This window comes from Elaeis guineensis, chromosome 1 (genome assembly GCF_000442705.2).
Source record: "Elaeis guineensis isolate ETL-2024a chromosome 1, EG11, whole genome shotgun sequence".
NCBI lineage: Eukaryota > Viridiplantae > Streptophyta > Magnoliopsida > Arecales > Arecaceae > Elaeis > Elaeis guineensis.
In genome coordinates this window covers 183,902,406-183,920,925 of record NC_025993.2, presented here as the reverse complement: position 1 = coordinate 183,920,925, position 18,520 = coordinate 183,902,406, and the positions used below count along the sequence as shown (strand labels likewise).

The 18,520-nt window shown below is 37.7% G+C and overlaps 2 protein-coding genes across 3 annotated transcripts; one reads left to right on the top strand and one right to left on the bottom strand.

Annotated features, from left to right (window-relative positions):
• The first annotated feature begins 103 nt into the window (after positions 1–103).
• Positions 104–5,160, top strand: LOC105040095 (probable RNA 3'-terminal phosphate cyclase-like protein). The gene is made up of 6 exons (XM_010916474.3): positions 104–385; positions 469–618; positions 1,212–1,393; positions 1,483–1,658; positions 3,813–4,032; positions 4,534–5,160. Exons 1-6 carry the CDS (start codon positions 181–183, stop codon positions 4,741–4,743), a joined length of 1,143 nt encoding a protein of 380 aa, XP_010914776.1. The 5' UTR covers positions 104–180; the 3' UTR covers positions 4,744–5,160.
• Positions 5,161–7,227: 2,067 nt separating this feature from the next.
• On the bottom strand, positions 7,228–11,444 carry LOC105040094 (uncharacterized). 2 transcript variants are annotated; one of them, XR_003800035.2, is made up of 3 exons: positions 10,108–11,434; positions 9,670–9,826; positions 7,228–7,606 (listed from the first exon to the last, which is right to left on the bottom strand). XR_003800035.2 is itself a non-coding variant. In XM_073250699.1 (3 exons), exon 2 carries the CDS (start codon positions 11,106–11,108, stop codon positions 10,140–10,142), a length of 969 nt encoding a protein of 322 aa, XP_073106800.1. In that variant the 5' UTR covers positions 11,109–11,156; positions 11,305–11,444; the 3' UTR covers positions 9,604–9,826; positions 10,108–10,139. The 2 variants fall into 2 exon arrangements, 1 of the variants encoding a protein (XP_073106800.1); XM_073250699.1 differs by lacking the exon at positions 7,228–7,606 and having other exon boundaries at positions 9,604–9,826; positions 10,108–11,156; positions 11,305–11,444.
• Positions 11,445–18,520: the final 7,076 nt, after the last annotated feature.

Genomic DNA, 18,520 nt, shown 5'->3' with positions numbered 1-18,520 from the left:
AGAAGATCCATCAATCTCGACCGTTCAATTAGCCGCAGCCACGCATCACGTGCATTGCACGACTGATTTATAAGCTTCGATAGCTATACCGAAATTAGGGTTTTTCTTCGCCTTCAATATTAGGGTTTAAAGACAAGAAAGGGAGAGAGGGAGAGAAAGGAAGACGAAGAAGAAGAAGAGATGGGGAAGACGGCGTATATGAGATTGAAGGGGAGCCACCATCTCCGGCAGCGGCTGGTCCTGGCTACGCTCTCCGCCAACCCGATCGTTGTCGAGGAGATCCGGGCCGACGACTCTTCGCCGGGGCTCCGCACGCACGAGGCCTCCCTCCTCCGCCTCCTTGAGAAGGTCTCTGATGACTGCACCGTCGAGATTAACGAGACTGGTCCGTAATAAAACCCCTTTCCGTATCTAAAGTTCGTTTAATATCTAAATTGTCTTCAAGTTGGGGATATCTTGGTGCAATAGGAACAAAGCTTCGGTACAAGCCGGGAGTTTTGATTGGAGGAAAGCATTTGGTGCATGACTGCGGCCTTAGCCGTTCCATTGGGTACTTCCTCGAGCCACTGATTCTGCTGGGCTTGTTCGGGAAGAAGCCCCTTTCCATAAGGCTTAAAGGTTTGAAACATTCTTTCCTACAAACTTTTGCTTCCATATCACAAAAAATTGAATCCATCAAGTTATTAAAGTCCTGTATTTCCACATGCGTCTGGTTAGTTGACTACTTGCGGCAGAATATCCAAGCAATCTCTTCTTGGAATGTGTTCATAGCTTAGTTTAATGTTATCTAAATATATCATAAGTCTCAAAAAGGTCAGCTTGTCTCCCCAAGCTGCAGTAAATTTTTGGATTCAAAGACTTATCTGAATATTGTTTTACTTCCCATGTATATTTGATCAATTATCCACCAATATAAGCCGTTAACTTTTGAGTTGAAGGGGTCTGTTTTATAGCAATTAAGTTGAAGTGCATCCAGTAATTCTGGGATTAAAAATTGAGGAAATAAAACTTTCGCTTCTGGCTTCTCCTACTATTTAGCCTCCTCATACATCACCAGTCATGAATACTGGAATATTGGTGAAGCTATTTGTAGATAGTTTACTTCTGTGTAATGCATATGATTTATTTTCTACCAGTAATGACCAATGTTGACTATACTTTAAAAAAGAAAAAAGAGATAGAAAAACTGCAACATAATGCTTTTCTTGCAGGAATTACAAATGACTCAAAGGATCCAAGTGTTGATACTTTTAGGACAACCACATTGCACATGCTTAAGCACTTTGGTGTTCCTTTAGAAGGACTGGAGTTGAAAATTGAAAGCCGGGGTGCTCCTCCTCTTGGTGGTGGAGAGGTTGTTCTTGGAGTTCCTATTGTACCTAATACTTTATCAGTGAGTATAATCTCTGTTTAAACATATGTGGAAAGTTGTTTTGTTTATTGTTTTGATTGATTGTTTGCTTTCAAATGAACTGCTGACAGGCAGCTCATTGGATAGATGAAGGAATGATAAAGAGCATTAGAGGAGTAACATTCTCTACAAGGGTGTCTCCTCAGATTGGGAATCGTATGATATATGCTGCCCGTGGAGTCTTTAATCGCTTTATTCCGGATGTTCATATATTTACCGACCACAGATCTGGTCCATCTGGCGGGAGGTTTATGTCTTATCCCAGCAAGTCCCCACTTCTGTTAGCCTTTTCATTTAACATAGCTGATGCCAGTTTAAATGTCTTTAAACTTACTGGTTGGTCCTATAATTCTGGGAATTGCATGACAAATAGCATTTCTCCATCTATTTATGCTTTGAGAATGATAACTCAGCTATATTGTTTTATTAACACGTGTTAAAGTTCCCTTAGAAAAGTGGTAGAACATCCAGGTCCAACTTGTTGTTACATCATCATGATGAGATACACACACACACACACACACACATTATGAATAAAAAAATTGTCTCATCATTATTTTCATACTGAAATTTTTAGATGCCTAGCTCATCAATCAGATGGCACTGAATATGCATGGTGTAATCACAATCACTTGTCACAAGCACCAAAAGATTTAGAAAGAGTTGAAAAAGCATCAGAACTCATAAATATGTTTGTAGTTATTAACATTATGTTCAATATGTGTGTACCTATCATTGCAATTAACAAAAGAAACAAGATTTCAATATTCAGAAGGTTAAGGTAATAAGGTGATTACCAGATGATTAGATTCCGACATATTTTGGAAACAAAATAGCAGTTTTATGTTTATTATGTTCAACTAGTTCATGTACTGATATTTCATGTTTTCAGTAAATACAGAATGCTTGAGTTTCTTTCATACTAATTCTTTCTTCTTCTCAGTTTGGTCCCTCTTTCTACAAGAAAGGATATGGTGGGGTACTTATTAGTTCTCCCCCACACATAAGCTTCCTTTGGCATGTTTGTCATTAAGGGCATCCCTAGGCTATTCTATCAGGCTATAGAGGATTTGCCAATTCAAAGTCATCTTTGGAATGCTTGTCATCTACTAGTCTTAAATCTGAGCCTCCTTCAGCTGCAGGCACATGACAAGCAAGGGCAGGACCACTGGGAGCATGGCTCTCCATGATACAACCCCTTGAAGCTTCCTGACATACATCTATATGAGTCTGTGTGTGTTTTGTTTCTGTCCGTCTGATTTCCCCTGATAACTTTTTATTGGCAACCTCAATAAATCAAGGTGCATTTCCTATGATATTCCAAATGCCTGCAAAATTTGTTATTAGGAATCTTCTCCAACCATTTGGAGAAGTGGTCATAAACCTTTCTTGATAAATTGGATCAACTAAATTTGTGGAAGTATTCTCGATCTAAAACTCGCAAGATGACTTTGTGATTAACACCATCCCAAATTAAACAGTTAAGGGGCTATGTCAAACTTTAACTCATGGTGGGGAGCTTATCTTATCATTTACTGGCTTAGCCTTCAATATTTGTTGCCTATATGGCATCGAGTGTTTTTCCCACATTTGTCTCACTATCTCCTCTTTCTTTCTTCTAGCAACTCATTTTTGCAAATGCATATCATAATTCCCATTTCTCTAGCCCAAGGGTTTCCTTTTGGGGGTGGGTTTGAAGATTTACCATCTTGCTAGAAGGTTATGGCTAATACTACTGGAGGTTAGTGCCATGCATTTTGGCCAATATTCTTCTCATATGGAAAAGAAGGCTTGTTGTATCATTCCTTCCCAATGTGATTTATATTATATATATTTTTAATTGCTGTTTTAGTTTCAAGTAGCGCTGATATTTGTTTAATTGCTATAATAACTTGTAAAAGCATGATATTAAATGTAGAGCAAAAACGTTGATGTTGTGTATCCCTTTAAAAGCAATTTAGATGGATCTTTTCTAAAGGGAATGAATATCACGTGAGTTGTTAAAGTTCCATCACCAAATAAATGGCCGTTTGTCTTGATCTCACAACATTTTTGTTGGATTTTTTGGTCTAGTGACCATCCTAACAAGGCTTGATCAGCATCTGAACGATGAAGTTTGAGTTCACAAAATTTTCTGGGCGCCTGTTTGATGTCAATGTTATCATTATTCATGACTAACAAATAAGATATCCCAGACAATAAATTTTGCCCCTAAATAAATTGGTTCAAGTATCAATGTTTCTGCCCTTCATGCCAGATGATTATTTGATACTAAATTATTTGTTATTTAACTCTTGGGTGAAATCGCCAGTTTTAGTTGAAATGTAAATTTCTTTATGCCCCATGCTTGCTTGGTTCTTAAATTAATTCAACTTTGACAAGTAGCTCCATTATATGACAGGTCACCAGGCTATGGCATATCTTTAGTTGCAGAGACTACTTCAGGCTGCTTGATCTCTGCAGATACTACAGTAAGTTATCCAAAAGCTGATGAAATGGAAGAATTTGAAGATTCTGATGAGAAACCAGAGCTGATGCCTCCTGAAGACGTTGGCGTTCAAGTTGCTTCAATGCTGCTTGGGGAGATAGAGCAAGGAGGGGTGGTAGATTCAACACACCAGGTGCAATGCATATTATGCTCTTCTTCCCTCATAATAAGCATCATATTATTGCATAAAGTTCCAAAAAAAATTTCACGTAGTTAGACTTTTCCCGGTTAGGGAATCAACAGTTCATCAGAAATTCAGGATTGCCAACATGGTATGTGATACACGGTCTGATGGATGATATCCTTTTGGATTGTGTTCAATAGTCAGATATAAAAATGATGGTTAAGGCTTCTCATGATTAAATTGAAAAATGAAAGCACAATCTGAAAAAAGTGCAGACACAAAGTTCATACTCTGTTTGTGGTTTGACGTTTAGACATTCATCTTCATCAGGTTTACCTAAAAAAAAATATATATCTCTGATTTTATTGATTGATTAGCTTGAGCTTTATATGAGATATCTGGTTAACAAGGTTAAAGTTTATCAGAAGGCATGTATGTTTGGACATAAAGCACTTTGGCAATTTTATTTTCGATTCTGAGGGTTAATGTGTGTTTTGATCTTGTTTGCAGGGCTTACTGTTTCTTCTTTGCGCACTATGCCCCCCGGATGTATCCAAGGTTCGTGTGGGAAAGCTCACACCATACGGTATAGAAACACTTAGAAATATTAGAGATTTTCTTGGTGTCAAGTTTGTAATCAAGCCTGACCCAACAACAAACACCGTCATACTCAAATGTGTGGGATCTGGAATGAAGAATCTCTCAAGAAAGATATCATGACCAGCCAGTCATGCTATGGGGGGACGTTCATGGAAGGTGTTGGGTTGCTCTTGAAGATGTAGCAACGTCAGTCCAACGATTTTCTCCTGTCACCTTGTACCAAATATTTGTCTTTTGAGGCTTTACTATAAAACTATCTGAGATGTTATTTGAAGAGAGGTGTCCATCGTATGATAGCAGTTCTGCTCATGCTAGGAAAGAGGCTTTAATGGGTAGCAGCATGGTGGTTAAACGAACTAATCTCTGTGCCAACAACTTTTGATCTATTCTTTTATGCCTATTCTTGTTGTTGGGTAGAATCTTTCTTTAACGAGCTTTATATTTTCTTGTAACTTGGTCCTGATCTTTGATTCTAACCATACGAGGTGATTTTACTCGTGCGAGTTACAAGTAAATTCATTTGGTTAAGTTCCAGCATATGGAAGCATGTCTTTTTGATGCTTGTAAAACACAATTTGGCATTGCCTGTAGGGGGTCCTTTTTTTTAAAATTTTTTTTTAAGGGCTAGGATTTCCTTTGGATGATTTTGAGGTGCCTGATAAGAATTTTAAAACAATTTTATGGTTCTTTAAAAATTGAAAAAAAATCTACTAGATAAAAACTCGAACTCGTAGGTCAAAGCTTTGTTTGAAATATGTTGCCGACCATTTTTTCGGTTGAGACCGGGCTAGAATTCTCGCAACGATTTTTTTTTAATAAAAAATAATTTTTAAATAATTTATAAGCTAACAATATTTGGTAATAACAATTTTTAATAATATGATACAACAACAAATATACAATAAAATAATATAAGTATTATATTATTTTATATTTGTAATGTGATATTATAATAATATAATGCTATTGTACCATAATAATATTATGACATGGTGCTTCCATACTTAAGCCAAAGCTTAATATTATTATATTATATTTTATTTTAACTAAATATTAACTAGATAATTTATATAAGAATACATAGTTTTTGACAGCATAAATAATTAGATAATTGAAAGTGCAATGTACTAACTTTTATTGTTATTTTCAATACTAAATAGTTACTCCATCCGTGAAGACTTTACAAATAGAAATTCTACTACGTATAGCAATGATAAATGGATCTAAATATGAAAAATATATTAGATGTTAGTAAAATTATTTTTTAATTAATTTTATCCAGCATCCCCATCTATTTTGTTCTAGGCATGATTCTTTTGTTAATCATACTCATCTCGAAGTGCAATTTTTAGTGTCTTATCTGTCCATTTAGGATATTGCATATTTCTTTTCATAAATCATATCTATTTAGTAATATTTTTTTTAAATTTTTACAAATAAAACTAAAATTTTATTTTTATTTTATTTTTAATTTTTAAAAATATAAATATATTTGAGACAGTCAATTATTTTTAGAAATATAAATATAATCATGATAATTGAGACTATAATATTGTGGCAGAAATCAGTGGTGGTTGTGGCAGCGATGATGGAAAGGACGAGCTAGTAGTATGGCGGTAGCAATTGTAAGAGGATATCAATGATGTGGTGGCGATGGTAATGATAATAATAATGTTACGAAAATTATAATGACAGTAGTAATGATCGAATGATAATGCTAATGATGATGCAGACAATAGTAGCTATAACAAGAATAGTAGTGGAAATAATAACAATGACGGCGACAATGCGATGGTGCTCATGACAATAATTGAGCTAGAGGTAATGCCCATGATGGTGATAAAATATATTACTCATTTTAAAAATAATAAAAGAAAAAATTTTATACTTTTAGACATAATGAATATATTTTTTAAGAATATAAAAAAGATAATAGCAACAAATATTTTCACCTCAATTTATTTTTATTTTAAAAACTAAAAGTAAGAAACAAAAGCAATGTCCAATTTCATTAAGGGGGCACGAAAGTAAATATCAAGAGATGCACGTGCACAAACCGGACTCTTTAGGCTGCTCTTATTTGTTTATTTATTTATGTTTAGCACCTAGGGAGATTACATGAAAGTCAGTTTTTTTTTTTTTTTTTGATGAGCAACGGCAACAGCGTCCCATTATGCCCTGATAGAACAAATCCGAAACAGGGAAACAACCCTCCCTGGAGAGGGGTAAAGCGTTGTACATCTAACCTTTCTGCATCCTGTAGCGCGGGGGAAGCCTTGCGCGCTAACCAGACTGGAACCTACGGGGAAGCTGCCTCGGCACAACGGTTCTCCCATAGATAAAAGTAGATTAGGACATATAAACCATTTAATATAGGGATCGACCATCAACTACAACCCATGTCAAGGAGACAGCTGATACATCCATCAGTATAATATCGTCTGAGCTCATACTTTTCCCCCTTTTTTTTTTTTTTTTTTTTGACCGGCTACATTATAGAGCCCTATAGTAGATACAACTGATCTCATACGTTAATCCCATAAAATGATGTTATGCTGATATGAAAATGCATAACAGCGTAAGCTGTTGACTAAATCACTCCATTCAGAATTTGCTTCGCATTGCACTACTTGGATTTCTCCCGATCCTCTGTATTTGCCTCTTTCTCTAATTCATTCGAGCTTCCAGCAGAAAAGCAGCTCGAAGCGTCAAGAGGGTCACATGCGGCTTGCAGTGTCCAGCTAACGTTATCACTATGATAACATTTGCCACATTGAAACAAATAACAGGTTACTCCACGATTCAACTCCTGCTGTACAAAATATATATTGGAATATCTTCCCAGATAAGATGAAAACGTTAAACGCTGTGTGCACAAAACGAACAGCAAGCGATAGACTCGTCATTGGAGAAGAGATGCCACACGAGCAGATGTGCCCCAAGTGCTTCCACGCACTTCCATTAAGATCGAAGAAAAACCAGCCTGGTGAATGAATCAATCACCTATTAAATCTTACCAAAAGTTCTAAATATATAGTATCTAATCATGGACATTATGTATAGTGCTTCATGCTATGTCAAAATGATGGATTTGAAGATCTGATGTTCAGTTGAGCAAATGGGAAATTTAAGCTGCAATTAAATTCTGTCTTCAGAGATTATACAACCTACTGCATTGCTATTTTATTCCATGAGAACTACTGCACCATGATCTACAAGCCCAATTACATGTTAATTACATTAAAGAAAAATCACAAAATCTGCATATGGAAACAGAAATACATATTCAAATGCCATTGAACCTCTTGCAAGTTGCAACACTGACTTCTGATAAGAGTGTCTCAGAAATGTGAAAAATAATCTTCAATCTGAACTTTTCCTTCCACGTCTTAAAAAAAATGCTCAGGTCTTTGCATCACCTGCGCCGCTTGCGCGTGCACACACACAAAAAATGCCGTCAGCACCACCCTCTTTCTTTTGTTGATAATCTAATCAAAGACATCCTAAATATCCCCTTTTTGTATCAAGATTCATCGCTCTTCCCTGTTTTGCAGATGCTCAAGTTTAGGCGAATATCAGATGGTTGTTCCTTGGTGGCATGAGATTTAATTGTGAACAAACAGGTAAATCTCCTTCCCTACCATCTGGTCTTATAGGTTTGAATATGAAAAGTCCCTTTCTCGTCTAATCTTGCCCTTGTTAGGAACTTAGCACCAATTTCTAGAGGTTGGGCATCAAATTGACAGTCAATCATAGGATCTGCCTAGTATTTCTATGCAGAACCTATTCAACTTATAGTTCTGCTTTATAGCCAACCTCGTAATGGTGATGATATTGGGTAAAAACTAGGTCTTTAAGTCAATAGTAATATACTCATATCAAATCACTTAATACATAACTAAGCAAACTAGGTGGGCCACCTAGGCAACAAATCTTGCGTTAAGTGCCTAGGAATGCCCTTGACCACTCTTATGAGTGAAGCCAAGGGAAAGAGGTCAAAATGTTAGGATTCAATTCCCTCCTTATTTACCAAAAGTGCAGGTGTGGAAGCAGATTCAGGTTCAGGTGTGGGGAAGCAGGTCTTTAAAAAAATGATAAGCAAGCAGGAGGAGGGACGAGTTTCCAAAGGATATCAAGAAGCAGGTGTGGTATCCTACATGAAGACTTCTACTACTAAGGTTCCCTCTTCCAGATTATTCTTAGTGTTTGACATTAAAGATAAAGAATCAGAATAAATCTCATGTTCAAGCTGTATATTAATCTATGCTACAAGCCTATATAGCAGGTACATGGTACATAACTAAACATTAATCAACTAGTTTGGGTCGGCAAACATGGTACATACCTATATTAAAACAAAATAAGACCCATACAGATACAGTGGGATGCATTCCAACGAGTAAAAGCATTCATCAACCATCTCTGACAATAAAATGGGTGCCCTAATTCCTAACATTATAGAGTTAGAGATGCCTAACAAAATATTGGCAGATGTTAGAGAATACTAGTTATCAATCATAGAAACCAATATGATTCCCAAAACATTATAAACTGACATAAAGATCGGACAGATATAATTATAAAACTGATGTTTTCCTTAGGAACAATGCTCTAGTTAATTTCAGCAGTGCATCACAATATATAGAAAATAGAAAAGAAAAAATGATAATCCTAAGAGAATAAATCACTTCCAGCTATGTACATAAATCCTCCTGCATTACTGCACCAGAAGAGTTTTGTAGATGCGACCATCAAGTACAAAGAAAATAGGGCATGGGGAGAGTCACAGAAGTAACAGTAAAATGAGTCCATTTGTTTTAGAATTCATGATACTAAATCCATGCTCTAGAATGAAAAAAGAAAATAAGGCATGAAAAAGGAAAATGATTTTAACGAAGTACCAAACCAAAGAATTATATTTTGAAGTTCAAAGCATTAACTAATGACAAATGACAGCAGAGTTAGGAAACTCTAGTTCAATTGAAAGATACAATTGGATCCAATTTTGGCACTTTAGTACGAAAAAGAAAAAGTTGGAGTACATACAAAATGCTCTGAACAATCTCCAAACGATTGCAGGCATCCATCAAGGACTGAAATCAAAACATACAACGACCCACAAAACCAACTCATGAATGCTGAGTCACCTTGTTCAGCAAACCCATGAAGATATCTCTGAAGCTGGTCCCAAAGATTGATACATCTGCAACAGGTGTAAAGAATTAAAAAATAAACAATCTCTCAGAGAATCAATTAAAAAAAAAAAAAAAAATTGACTCGAAGTAGAGAAACTTTATATGACTTCTCATATTTGCAAAATACACCAAAAACAAGAGCTTTGTAAAGGAGAAGAACACATTTTCCCCCAATAATAGTGAACCAGTAAACCAAAAATGAAATAATTATCACACTATTTCTTAGCATTCACAAGATACTAATATTTGAAGCACAAAATAGTGCAATATAAGATGCCAAAATCTTCACCTTGAGTTGGTTGAGGGAACCTAGGACCACTATCAGCATCTACCCACAACACCATCCTCCTCCTTAACAAAGGCACCCTGAGTACCTGAAAGAACTCCCCTTTCCTTGCTCTCCCTTTGGCCAACATTATTTCCAGAACGAGACAGGCTCCCTAAATTGCCCTTCATGTCACCATTATTAGCATGGTTATGCATCCCAGTTAAAGAAGTCACCTTGCTTTTATCATCTACAAGACCTTGAACTGGCTTCAGTGCCGTTGCCACCGGCTCCTGGAACTTCATCCACCTATCAGTATCCCTGTTCTGCACACTCTTCTGCCCCACCACGGCGGCCACCGTGCTGCTCAGCTTTGGCATCTTCTTCTTTGTCTCCGCCACCTCCGGCACGGGAACCACCACGGCCTCATTAGCTTCCTTCTTCTTCTTCTCCTTCTCCATCTTCGAGAGCGTAAAGACCCTCTCCAGCATCTCCCTCGCTCTCTTCCTCGCCAGTGCCGCCTCCCTGACCTTCCTCTCCGCTTCGGCCCTCGCAGCCGCCGCCGCCCTGCTCATGGAGGCCACCGACAGCCGGGTGGCGGCGAGGAGCACCTTCGCCGACGTGAGATCAAACGATCGCTGCTGTCCATCCTTGCTAACGCGAAAGTAAGAAAAGCTCTCGGGGTTGGAGCAGCTAGGACAAAGGTAGGTGGATCCGCGCTCGGCTTCTTGGAGGCAGGCAGAGTGTGCGATGGACGGGCACCTGGAGCAGCGTACAAGGGAGGGCAGCGCTGCCGGCGGCGGCAGTGGAAGGGCGTCGAGGAGCTCGAAGCAGGCGACGCAGAAGGATCCAGAGTGATACTTGAGGACGCAGGAGGTGCAGAGGCGGCAGAAGACGGTGCGATGGCGGACATGGTGGAGCGGCCAGGGGTCCCGAGCGTCGCAGCCGTCGCCGCCGCATCCAGCGGGGCGGGGCGGCGGTGGTGGATCCAGCCTTAGCGTCGTTGCCACCACCTCCGTCGTCATGGCCACCACGGCATTGGCAGGAGCCGTGGATCCGGACCTCGGGAGACCCTAAAAAACCCCAGAAGGACGATTAGCGTTTCGGAATTCGAGATTAGCGTGATGAGGCTTCGAAATCGAGAGAAAGAAGCGGGATCGGGAGCTAGTCGGAAGATTTGGGGGGTTGATTGGAGAAGGATATGGGGGCAATTTGTCTAACTTTTGGAGATGTCCTCCCTCTTTCTTCTCTTTCTCTTCGAGCAAAAGGTCGTCCTTTTAGGGTTTGGGTTTTCTCGTCTCAAACGTCTCTCTCCCCTGGGGTTTGTCCTCTTTTCGAGCTGCCGAGGGTTTGGTACGGTGGGTCTCCACGTCCGATTCGATAAAGATGGTAGTCGGATCCGGTCCCCTTTGAACTGGTTTAATAACCTGTTTATTTATTTGAAACTGGTTGGGTCGGTTCAGCTAGCTAAGCGGGTCTAGAGTGATAATGTTTCAATGAGAAATTCTTTTTTGCACCGCATCGGCAGTGCGGAAAATTTGATGCAAAGTATATTTTTTTATATAATTGATTTATATTTTTTTTATTTTTTAATATATATTTAATATTTATAATTTTATTTTTTTATTTAAAAATTTTGTATGATAAAATATTTATATTTTTTAAAAAAATTATAACATCCCGTGACATATTATGACTTCCTACATACAGAATGTCATAATATAATTCAGAAAATTATGACATCCTGTGACACATTATCACATCCTACGTCAAATTATAATTTTATATATATAAGATGTCATAATATGATCCAAGATATCATAATATGAACCAAGATGTCATAATATAGAAGAGACATTTTTGTCCAACCACTTTCCAACGTGCATTTAGTACATGCAGTTCTATTTTTTTATTTAAAAATTTTAAATGACGAATTATCTGTATTCTTTAAAAAAAATTATAATATTCTATGACATATTATGACATCCTGCGTCAAAATTATGACTTTCTGTACGCAAGATGTTATAATATGGATATAAGATATCATAATTTTTTTAAAGAATAGAAGTATTTTGTCATTCAAAATTTTTAAATAAAAAAATAAAATTATAAATATTAAATGTGCGTTAGGAAGCGATGGCTACGTAGATAAATTTTGTAAAATTAGTGTATGTGTTTGTTAACAGATAGAAGATTAGGAGTTTATGAATAGTATTTTTTTTACAGAAAAAATTTCAAAACGGATTGATGAAGTTGCATATTTGGCTGGGTTTAATCATTTCAAATTTATGGTATTTTAGGATGGATTATTACCATATTTGTAAAATCTTATTCTTATCAGGTGATGGCAACGTGTTAGTGGTGGGATCGATCAAAATCCATACTTGTCTTGTAATTAAAAATCTCATATTCATATTTGTCCCATATCTATCTCGAATCGGATCGAGTCAAGTAGAGATGTGGATTGGATTGAATTGGATCGAGTATACATAAATATTATAAGATAATTATAATTTTGAAAGAAAGATATAGATTAAGATTATATTGGTTTAGATTTGGTGCGAAGTATACCATTATTTGTATCTGATCCGAATCCGCTTCAAAAATTTTTTCTACAACCTATATCCATCCTGATTCTAATTGGATCAGATAAAACTCAATCTATTGAAGTTGGGTTGGGTTGGATATCCGGAGGGATCGGCTAAAATTATCATTCCTATGCTTATCTCCTTTATTTTTTGAAAAAATTGTAGGACTTGTTTGGTTCGCAGGAAAAATTTTTCTTCTCAAGAAATAACTTCTCAGAAAGCTACTTTTTGAAAAATTATTTTTTGAGAATAGGATTTTGATATATTTGATTGATCATGGAAAAATAACTTATTACAGAGTAGCTTATGTTTGGTTGAGTGCCTATTTTTCTGAAAAAACTGTGTAAAATATTTATTATATCTTTCATAGATATAAGATCATATCTTTTTTTTTGCTTATAAACTTTATATAAATATAAATATTATATTTATATTAATATAAATATAATATAAATATATTATAATATAATATTAAACTATAATAATTTATTATGTTAATATAATATTAATATATATTAATATAATATTAAAATTTTAATATAATAAATTTATTAATATAGATATAAATATAATATTAAATATAATATTATATTAATATAACTATTATATTAATATTAATAAAAATATTATATTAGTATAAATATTAAAATAATATTAAAATAGAATAAATATTATAATATTAATATTATATTTATATAAATATTAAGATAATATTAATATAATATTATATCACTATTCAATATTTTATCCTAACCATTCATTGATATTTTGTAAAATCTTAGTCATGAATCTAAAGGGATATTTTGAGAAAAAAAGTAGCATCACTTCCAATCCCATTAGAAGTGCCAAAACCCATCTCTCCCATGGGTTGTCACTTCACATGAAATGTGAAAAATGACTTCCTATGGGAAGAACTTTTTTCACTCCCTCTCTTCTTAAAATTTCAATCAAATAAGAGGTCCTCTCTCTACTTTTTAAGAAGTGCCTCTTCCTCCCTCCACTTTCCGTCAACCAAACAAGTTTATAGTATCTTTGCTCACCTCTTATATGCATGTGTCTTTATTGAATGAGTTCTTATGAACATATATCTCGGTTGGCTAGTTACTTGAGCTCTCTTCCAACATTGCCCTTTTCATGAGTCAAACAGGAGATGCCGCATCCCTAAAATTGCTAATAAATCAACAATCGACTATGAAAATCTTATGTCATAGGGATGCCATAACCATCCAATCTACTATTCACATACATTGTATAATCTCAACCCTAGTATATAAAAGTAGTAAGTGGCCAGTTGTTTTATAAGTTTCCTTCAAAATCTAATAATTAATCTTCCATCAGGATGCAAAAATCGACTAAAATTAGTGAAATCTATTGTGGCCAATCCCCGAGTATGCTTAAGTCCGATGACAAGTGACTTACAAAACAAGTCCACACTGATCGGAACAGTATCCGACGGAGATCCTCCGATGCCTAAGTCAGTAGGGAGTGGTCAACAAGATAGTTGAAAGTAGACTTTGATAAAGTATCAGCCCAGTATGTCTTATCCTTGCTGTTCTCTTACTTTCCCCTTATATAGGTAATTTGGGTGTAACTGTCGAACATATGGAGTCCCACTTATTATGGTATGAAAGAGTAGTTAACCCCTATTATCGGGCCGTTATCATGGATTTAGTGGGTAGTTTATGTCCACTAACAGTCATGGTGTGGAGTAATTTCCTACGATTGTGGTATCATAATTGTCAGTTCTGATATACTGACTGAGTATCGATAATCTAGACTATATGTCGGTGCTTTTGATATGCCGACTGACCATCGGTTGTTGACTCTGATATACTGATTGACTATCGATTATGTGGTCGATGGAATCACTATGATTGTTTTGTAGCAGCCAAGGAAGTCGATTGGGGGTTACCGATAGTTAGTTGGTGAACCAACTGATAGTCAGCAATCTGTGTCCATGGCACCAATAAAACATCGAATGATGAGACTTGTAGATGTGTGGTTGAACTGAAACTCCTTCGACAGTCCAGCTTTGACGGTCCATCATCAGTTGCTGACACATAATTGATAGACCGACTATGAATCGAGGGAGTAGATTCGATTGCCCCAACAGTTGCCCTCCACTCCCAAGTCTAACATGGCTTGACACATCGGATGATGGGAGTTATCACGTATCATATCGAGTCCCGATTCTGCAGTCTTTTCAACTGCAGGCAGTAATGGTTCTCTCAAAAATTGAAAGATCTCCAGTCATTTTGTTGTTTCGATGGTTCTGCGATCATCATTAGCATGTCTAGTCAAAGAGATAGTTCTTAATGTTATAGTCGGCTAGGCGGTCGGATAATTCGATTGATTTGAATTTAACCAATCGATTGTCGCCATGCATTCAATAATGATTGGCTCTTGACGCCCTATGTGAATAGTATTGATGTGTTTCGATCAGACAGTAAGTGCATCGAAAGGTCCGAACAATGATTGGTTCGGATGTTGCCATGTGTCATGATCTGAGAAAGTCTGGATTTAAACAAACTCATCTCGACTGTCGATGGATCTTATATATATAAGGTCATTTTTCTCCATTTGGATCTCCTATTGCAATTTGCTTACAATCCTTCTGCCACTAAGAGTTCTCCTATGGGTGTCGAGAGTTCCAGGGGCTTAGGGTTATCTTCTTCTTCTTTTTCGCATCATCAAGCTTTTGCTTCAGGTTGGCCTTCCTCTTTTCTTTCCTTCATTGTTTCTTTGCCGTTACCTCCTCCTTTATCGAGTTCCTTCTTGTTTGTTGAATTTTTCTTCTTTGTTGGAACCCTCTCGGGATAATTGATCGGGTAAATCGGTTGATGATTCCCCTTCAGATTCGGACGTGGAAGCTTCTTTCTTGTCCAAATCTAATGTTCTTTGGCTCTAGAAGCAATATCGCATCCGAGAGCAATTTCAGCTTTTTACATTAGGTCCAGATAGTCGGATGAATTCTCCTTTTCTAGATCAGGTAGCGATTTATGTCGAGGACCTTCGAACCGGTCTTCACTTTCCAATTCTGGAGTTTGTTCAGAATCTTCTTGATTATTATAAGATCTGTCCTGCCTAACTGGCTCTAAACTTTATTCGACTCATTATCAGCTTTGCTTTATTGTGCCACATGATTCCGATCAATCCCAAGCCCTTTCTCTTTCATATTTTCATCGTTCTTCACACTCACCCTAAGGCCAAGGGTTGGTGGTTCATCAATCTGAGGAAGGATCTGTCTTTTATCTCCGATCTTCTTTCTTCCATCCATGGATAGAAGAATTAATTTTTTTTTTATCTCTTCTTCTTTGCCTTGGGGTTTTTGGACTTCTTGGGGTGCACCAAGAATGAGCCAGAATGATCACAGCCAAGTCGATGTTGTTGATCGAGAAGACTTTCTATATTTGAAAGACATGGAAGTCCCTCTGCAATAGGAGCTGTTGATGGAGCGGGCTTTATACGATGTTGGACTTAGTTAGGCGCTTGCTGTAAGTATAGCATAGTGTAGTTTTTTTTTATCTGATTGCAGCTATACGACCTTCAGCATGACCTTCGGCAGATGAGATCTGACAGTTTGCCATCATCAAGAAGAGGCCCACTACTGGTGTAGGGCCATCTAAAGCTCCAAAGAAGAGTCAGCCTGACATACCATCGGTAGTAGTCTCTGTGGCTCGTATCGAAGCACCATTGGTAGTTGCTTCTGAGGCCCATATAGAAGTAGTCACTGCACTATCAGCTCTAATGGCCCTACCACCAGTCGGAGTTCTTCCGTCGATTAGGCAACCAAGCGATCATGATGCCATTGTGGTCGTCGATCCAGAGCCGGCCAGTGAGGGGCCGATAGTATCTCGAGCACCTCCTACGCTCGGGCCAGAGTCGGTCAACGTTGGGCCGATAGTATCTCGGGCGCCTCCTACATCCAAATGGATGGCAGCTCTAATTGATCAATCGTCTGCTCGGGAGCGAGGGAAGGCACCAGAAGCTTCAACTAGTAGTGAGGCTCTGGAAGACTGGATGGAGTACTGTGATATTCGGGTGCCGTCAAGTGAGTCAGCTCTGTTAATCCCGAAATTGGTAAAGTAGCTTGTGGAGGCTGCGCTTCTCTCGACTGATCGGGAGAATAGGAAGAGTTGAACCGTAGCCGACATATTCTCATCATTTTATCTGACAATCCTCAGCATAAGTTGGTAATCTATTTTCCATTTGTGCCTCTTCTACCTACTTTTTCTAACCATTCTCTCTTCCTTTCAGCTGGCGCACGACATGTCGGCATTGGACAGAGGATATCAGGGGATCGCAGATCTCCGTCAGAAAGTCACAGCTGCAAACGCCGGCAAAGTCACCACTGTAGAGCACCTTCAAGCGGCAACTAAGCAGAAAAGAAAGTATCAGGAAGAGATTTCCTGCATGAAAGCTAAGTTAGAGTTGGCTCGAGTCGAATTAGGGTCGGCTCAGCAATCTGCCAAGTCTCAAGAGGCCCGGATCTAGAGCAAGAAGCACGTGATTAGTCAACTCCAGAGGGAATGTGACAATTGCCTCAAGGAACTGAAGGGTGAACGGGAGAGGCATCGAGCCATAGAAGCATGGTTGGCACTAGCCAATGCAGAGTCAGTTTCCGTCAAAGAAGAGGCAAAGACTGCCCAAAAAGCTCTCAGTTAGAAAACTTTATCTAGATTTGGATTTGAGCAGCATCACTGTCCTGACCCCTAAAGAGAGAGCGACAAAAGTAGAGCCGACCGATGAAGTGACTACTCTGACGAAAGAAGTTGAACCTGCATCGATCGAAATAGATCCGACATCAGTCGTGGTCCAAGAGATCGAAGCAGCAGCTGAGGAGACCAAGCAGCAGTCGGTGTAGATAGGTCTTCACCTTTTTTTTTGTACCGAACTTTATTCTGACTTTTATTTTTGTAACCAGACCTTAGTCCAATTTTTGTAATCCTCTATTGATAAATGAAAGAACCTTTTTCACAAGTGTTGAATCTTTTTGGATATGTCATTTATCGTAGATAATTGTTGCTATATGTAATCGACTATCAATTGGTAGATGAATAACAATCGATAGTCGAAGTCATAGAATTTTTCTGTTAGTCAGATACCAGTTGACTAAATTTTAAGCATAAATTTTTTTAAGTATTTGATATATGAGGGCTAGCCAAATATCTTTCGACCAATCAGAGTCGAGTCGGTATATCTTTCGCTCGATCGGAGTCGAGTCAGCTTATTATTCCGCTCAACCATAGTTGAGTCAGCAAACTATTCCACTCAATCGTAGTTGAGTCGATGTATCATTCCTCTCAACCATAGTTGAGTTGGCATATGCAGTCATCTGTTTGGTGTCAATATGTAGAGTCATTCGATCAAAATTAGGTCGATAAGTATATTGGTCGATTGGTCATCAGTCAGACACCACATTTATAGATACTCGAATATTCGATTGAAAGTAGAAAGTTGATCATGTCATTTTGAATATACTATTACATGCAGACAGCTTCATTGATAGTACATTCAAAGATTATTGACATTTCATATCCGAAGGACAGTCATTTTGTCGTGGGTCTCTAGTCGATATGAACCCGAGCGAAGGGTTTTGATCACCCTATAAGGTCTTTCCCAGTTTGAAGATAATTTTTCTTGATCCAAGAGTTTTAAAACTTCTGTCTTTCTTAAGACCAAGTCTCCGGGATGGAAGACCTTTGGCTTGATCCTTGCATTATAATATCGGGCCATCCTTTGTAAGTATACAGCCATTCTTATATGAGCTTGCTGTCGAACCTCTGATAGTAAGTCCAATTCGATCCTTCGACAGTTGGAATTACTTGGCTCTGCATATTGTTTGACCT

Excerpts from the sequence above, each read along its gene's own strand:
- LOC105040095 (XM_010916474.3), top strand. The coding sequence starts at position 181 with ATGGGGAAGACGGCGTATATGAGATTGAAGGGGAGCCACCATCTCCGG. Across the intron at positions 386-468 it reads CGTCGAGATTAACGAGACTG|GAACAAAGCTTCGGTACAAG; the intron begins GTCCGTAATAAA and ends TTGGTGCAATAG. Across the intron at positions 619-1,211 it reads CCTTTCCATAAGGCTTAAAG|GAATTACAAATGACTCAAAG; the intron begins GTTTGAAACATT and ends CTTTTCTTGCAG.
- LOC105040094 (XM_073250699.1), bottom strand. The coding sequence starts at position 11,108 with ATGACGACGGAGGTGGTGGCAACGACGCTAAGGCTGGATCCACCACCG.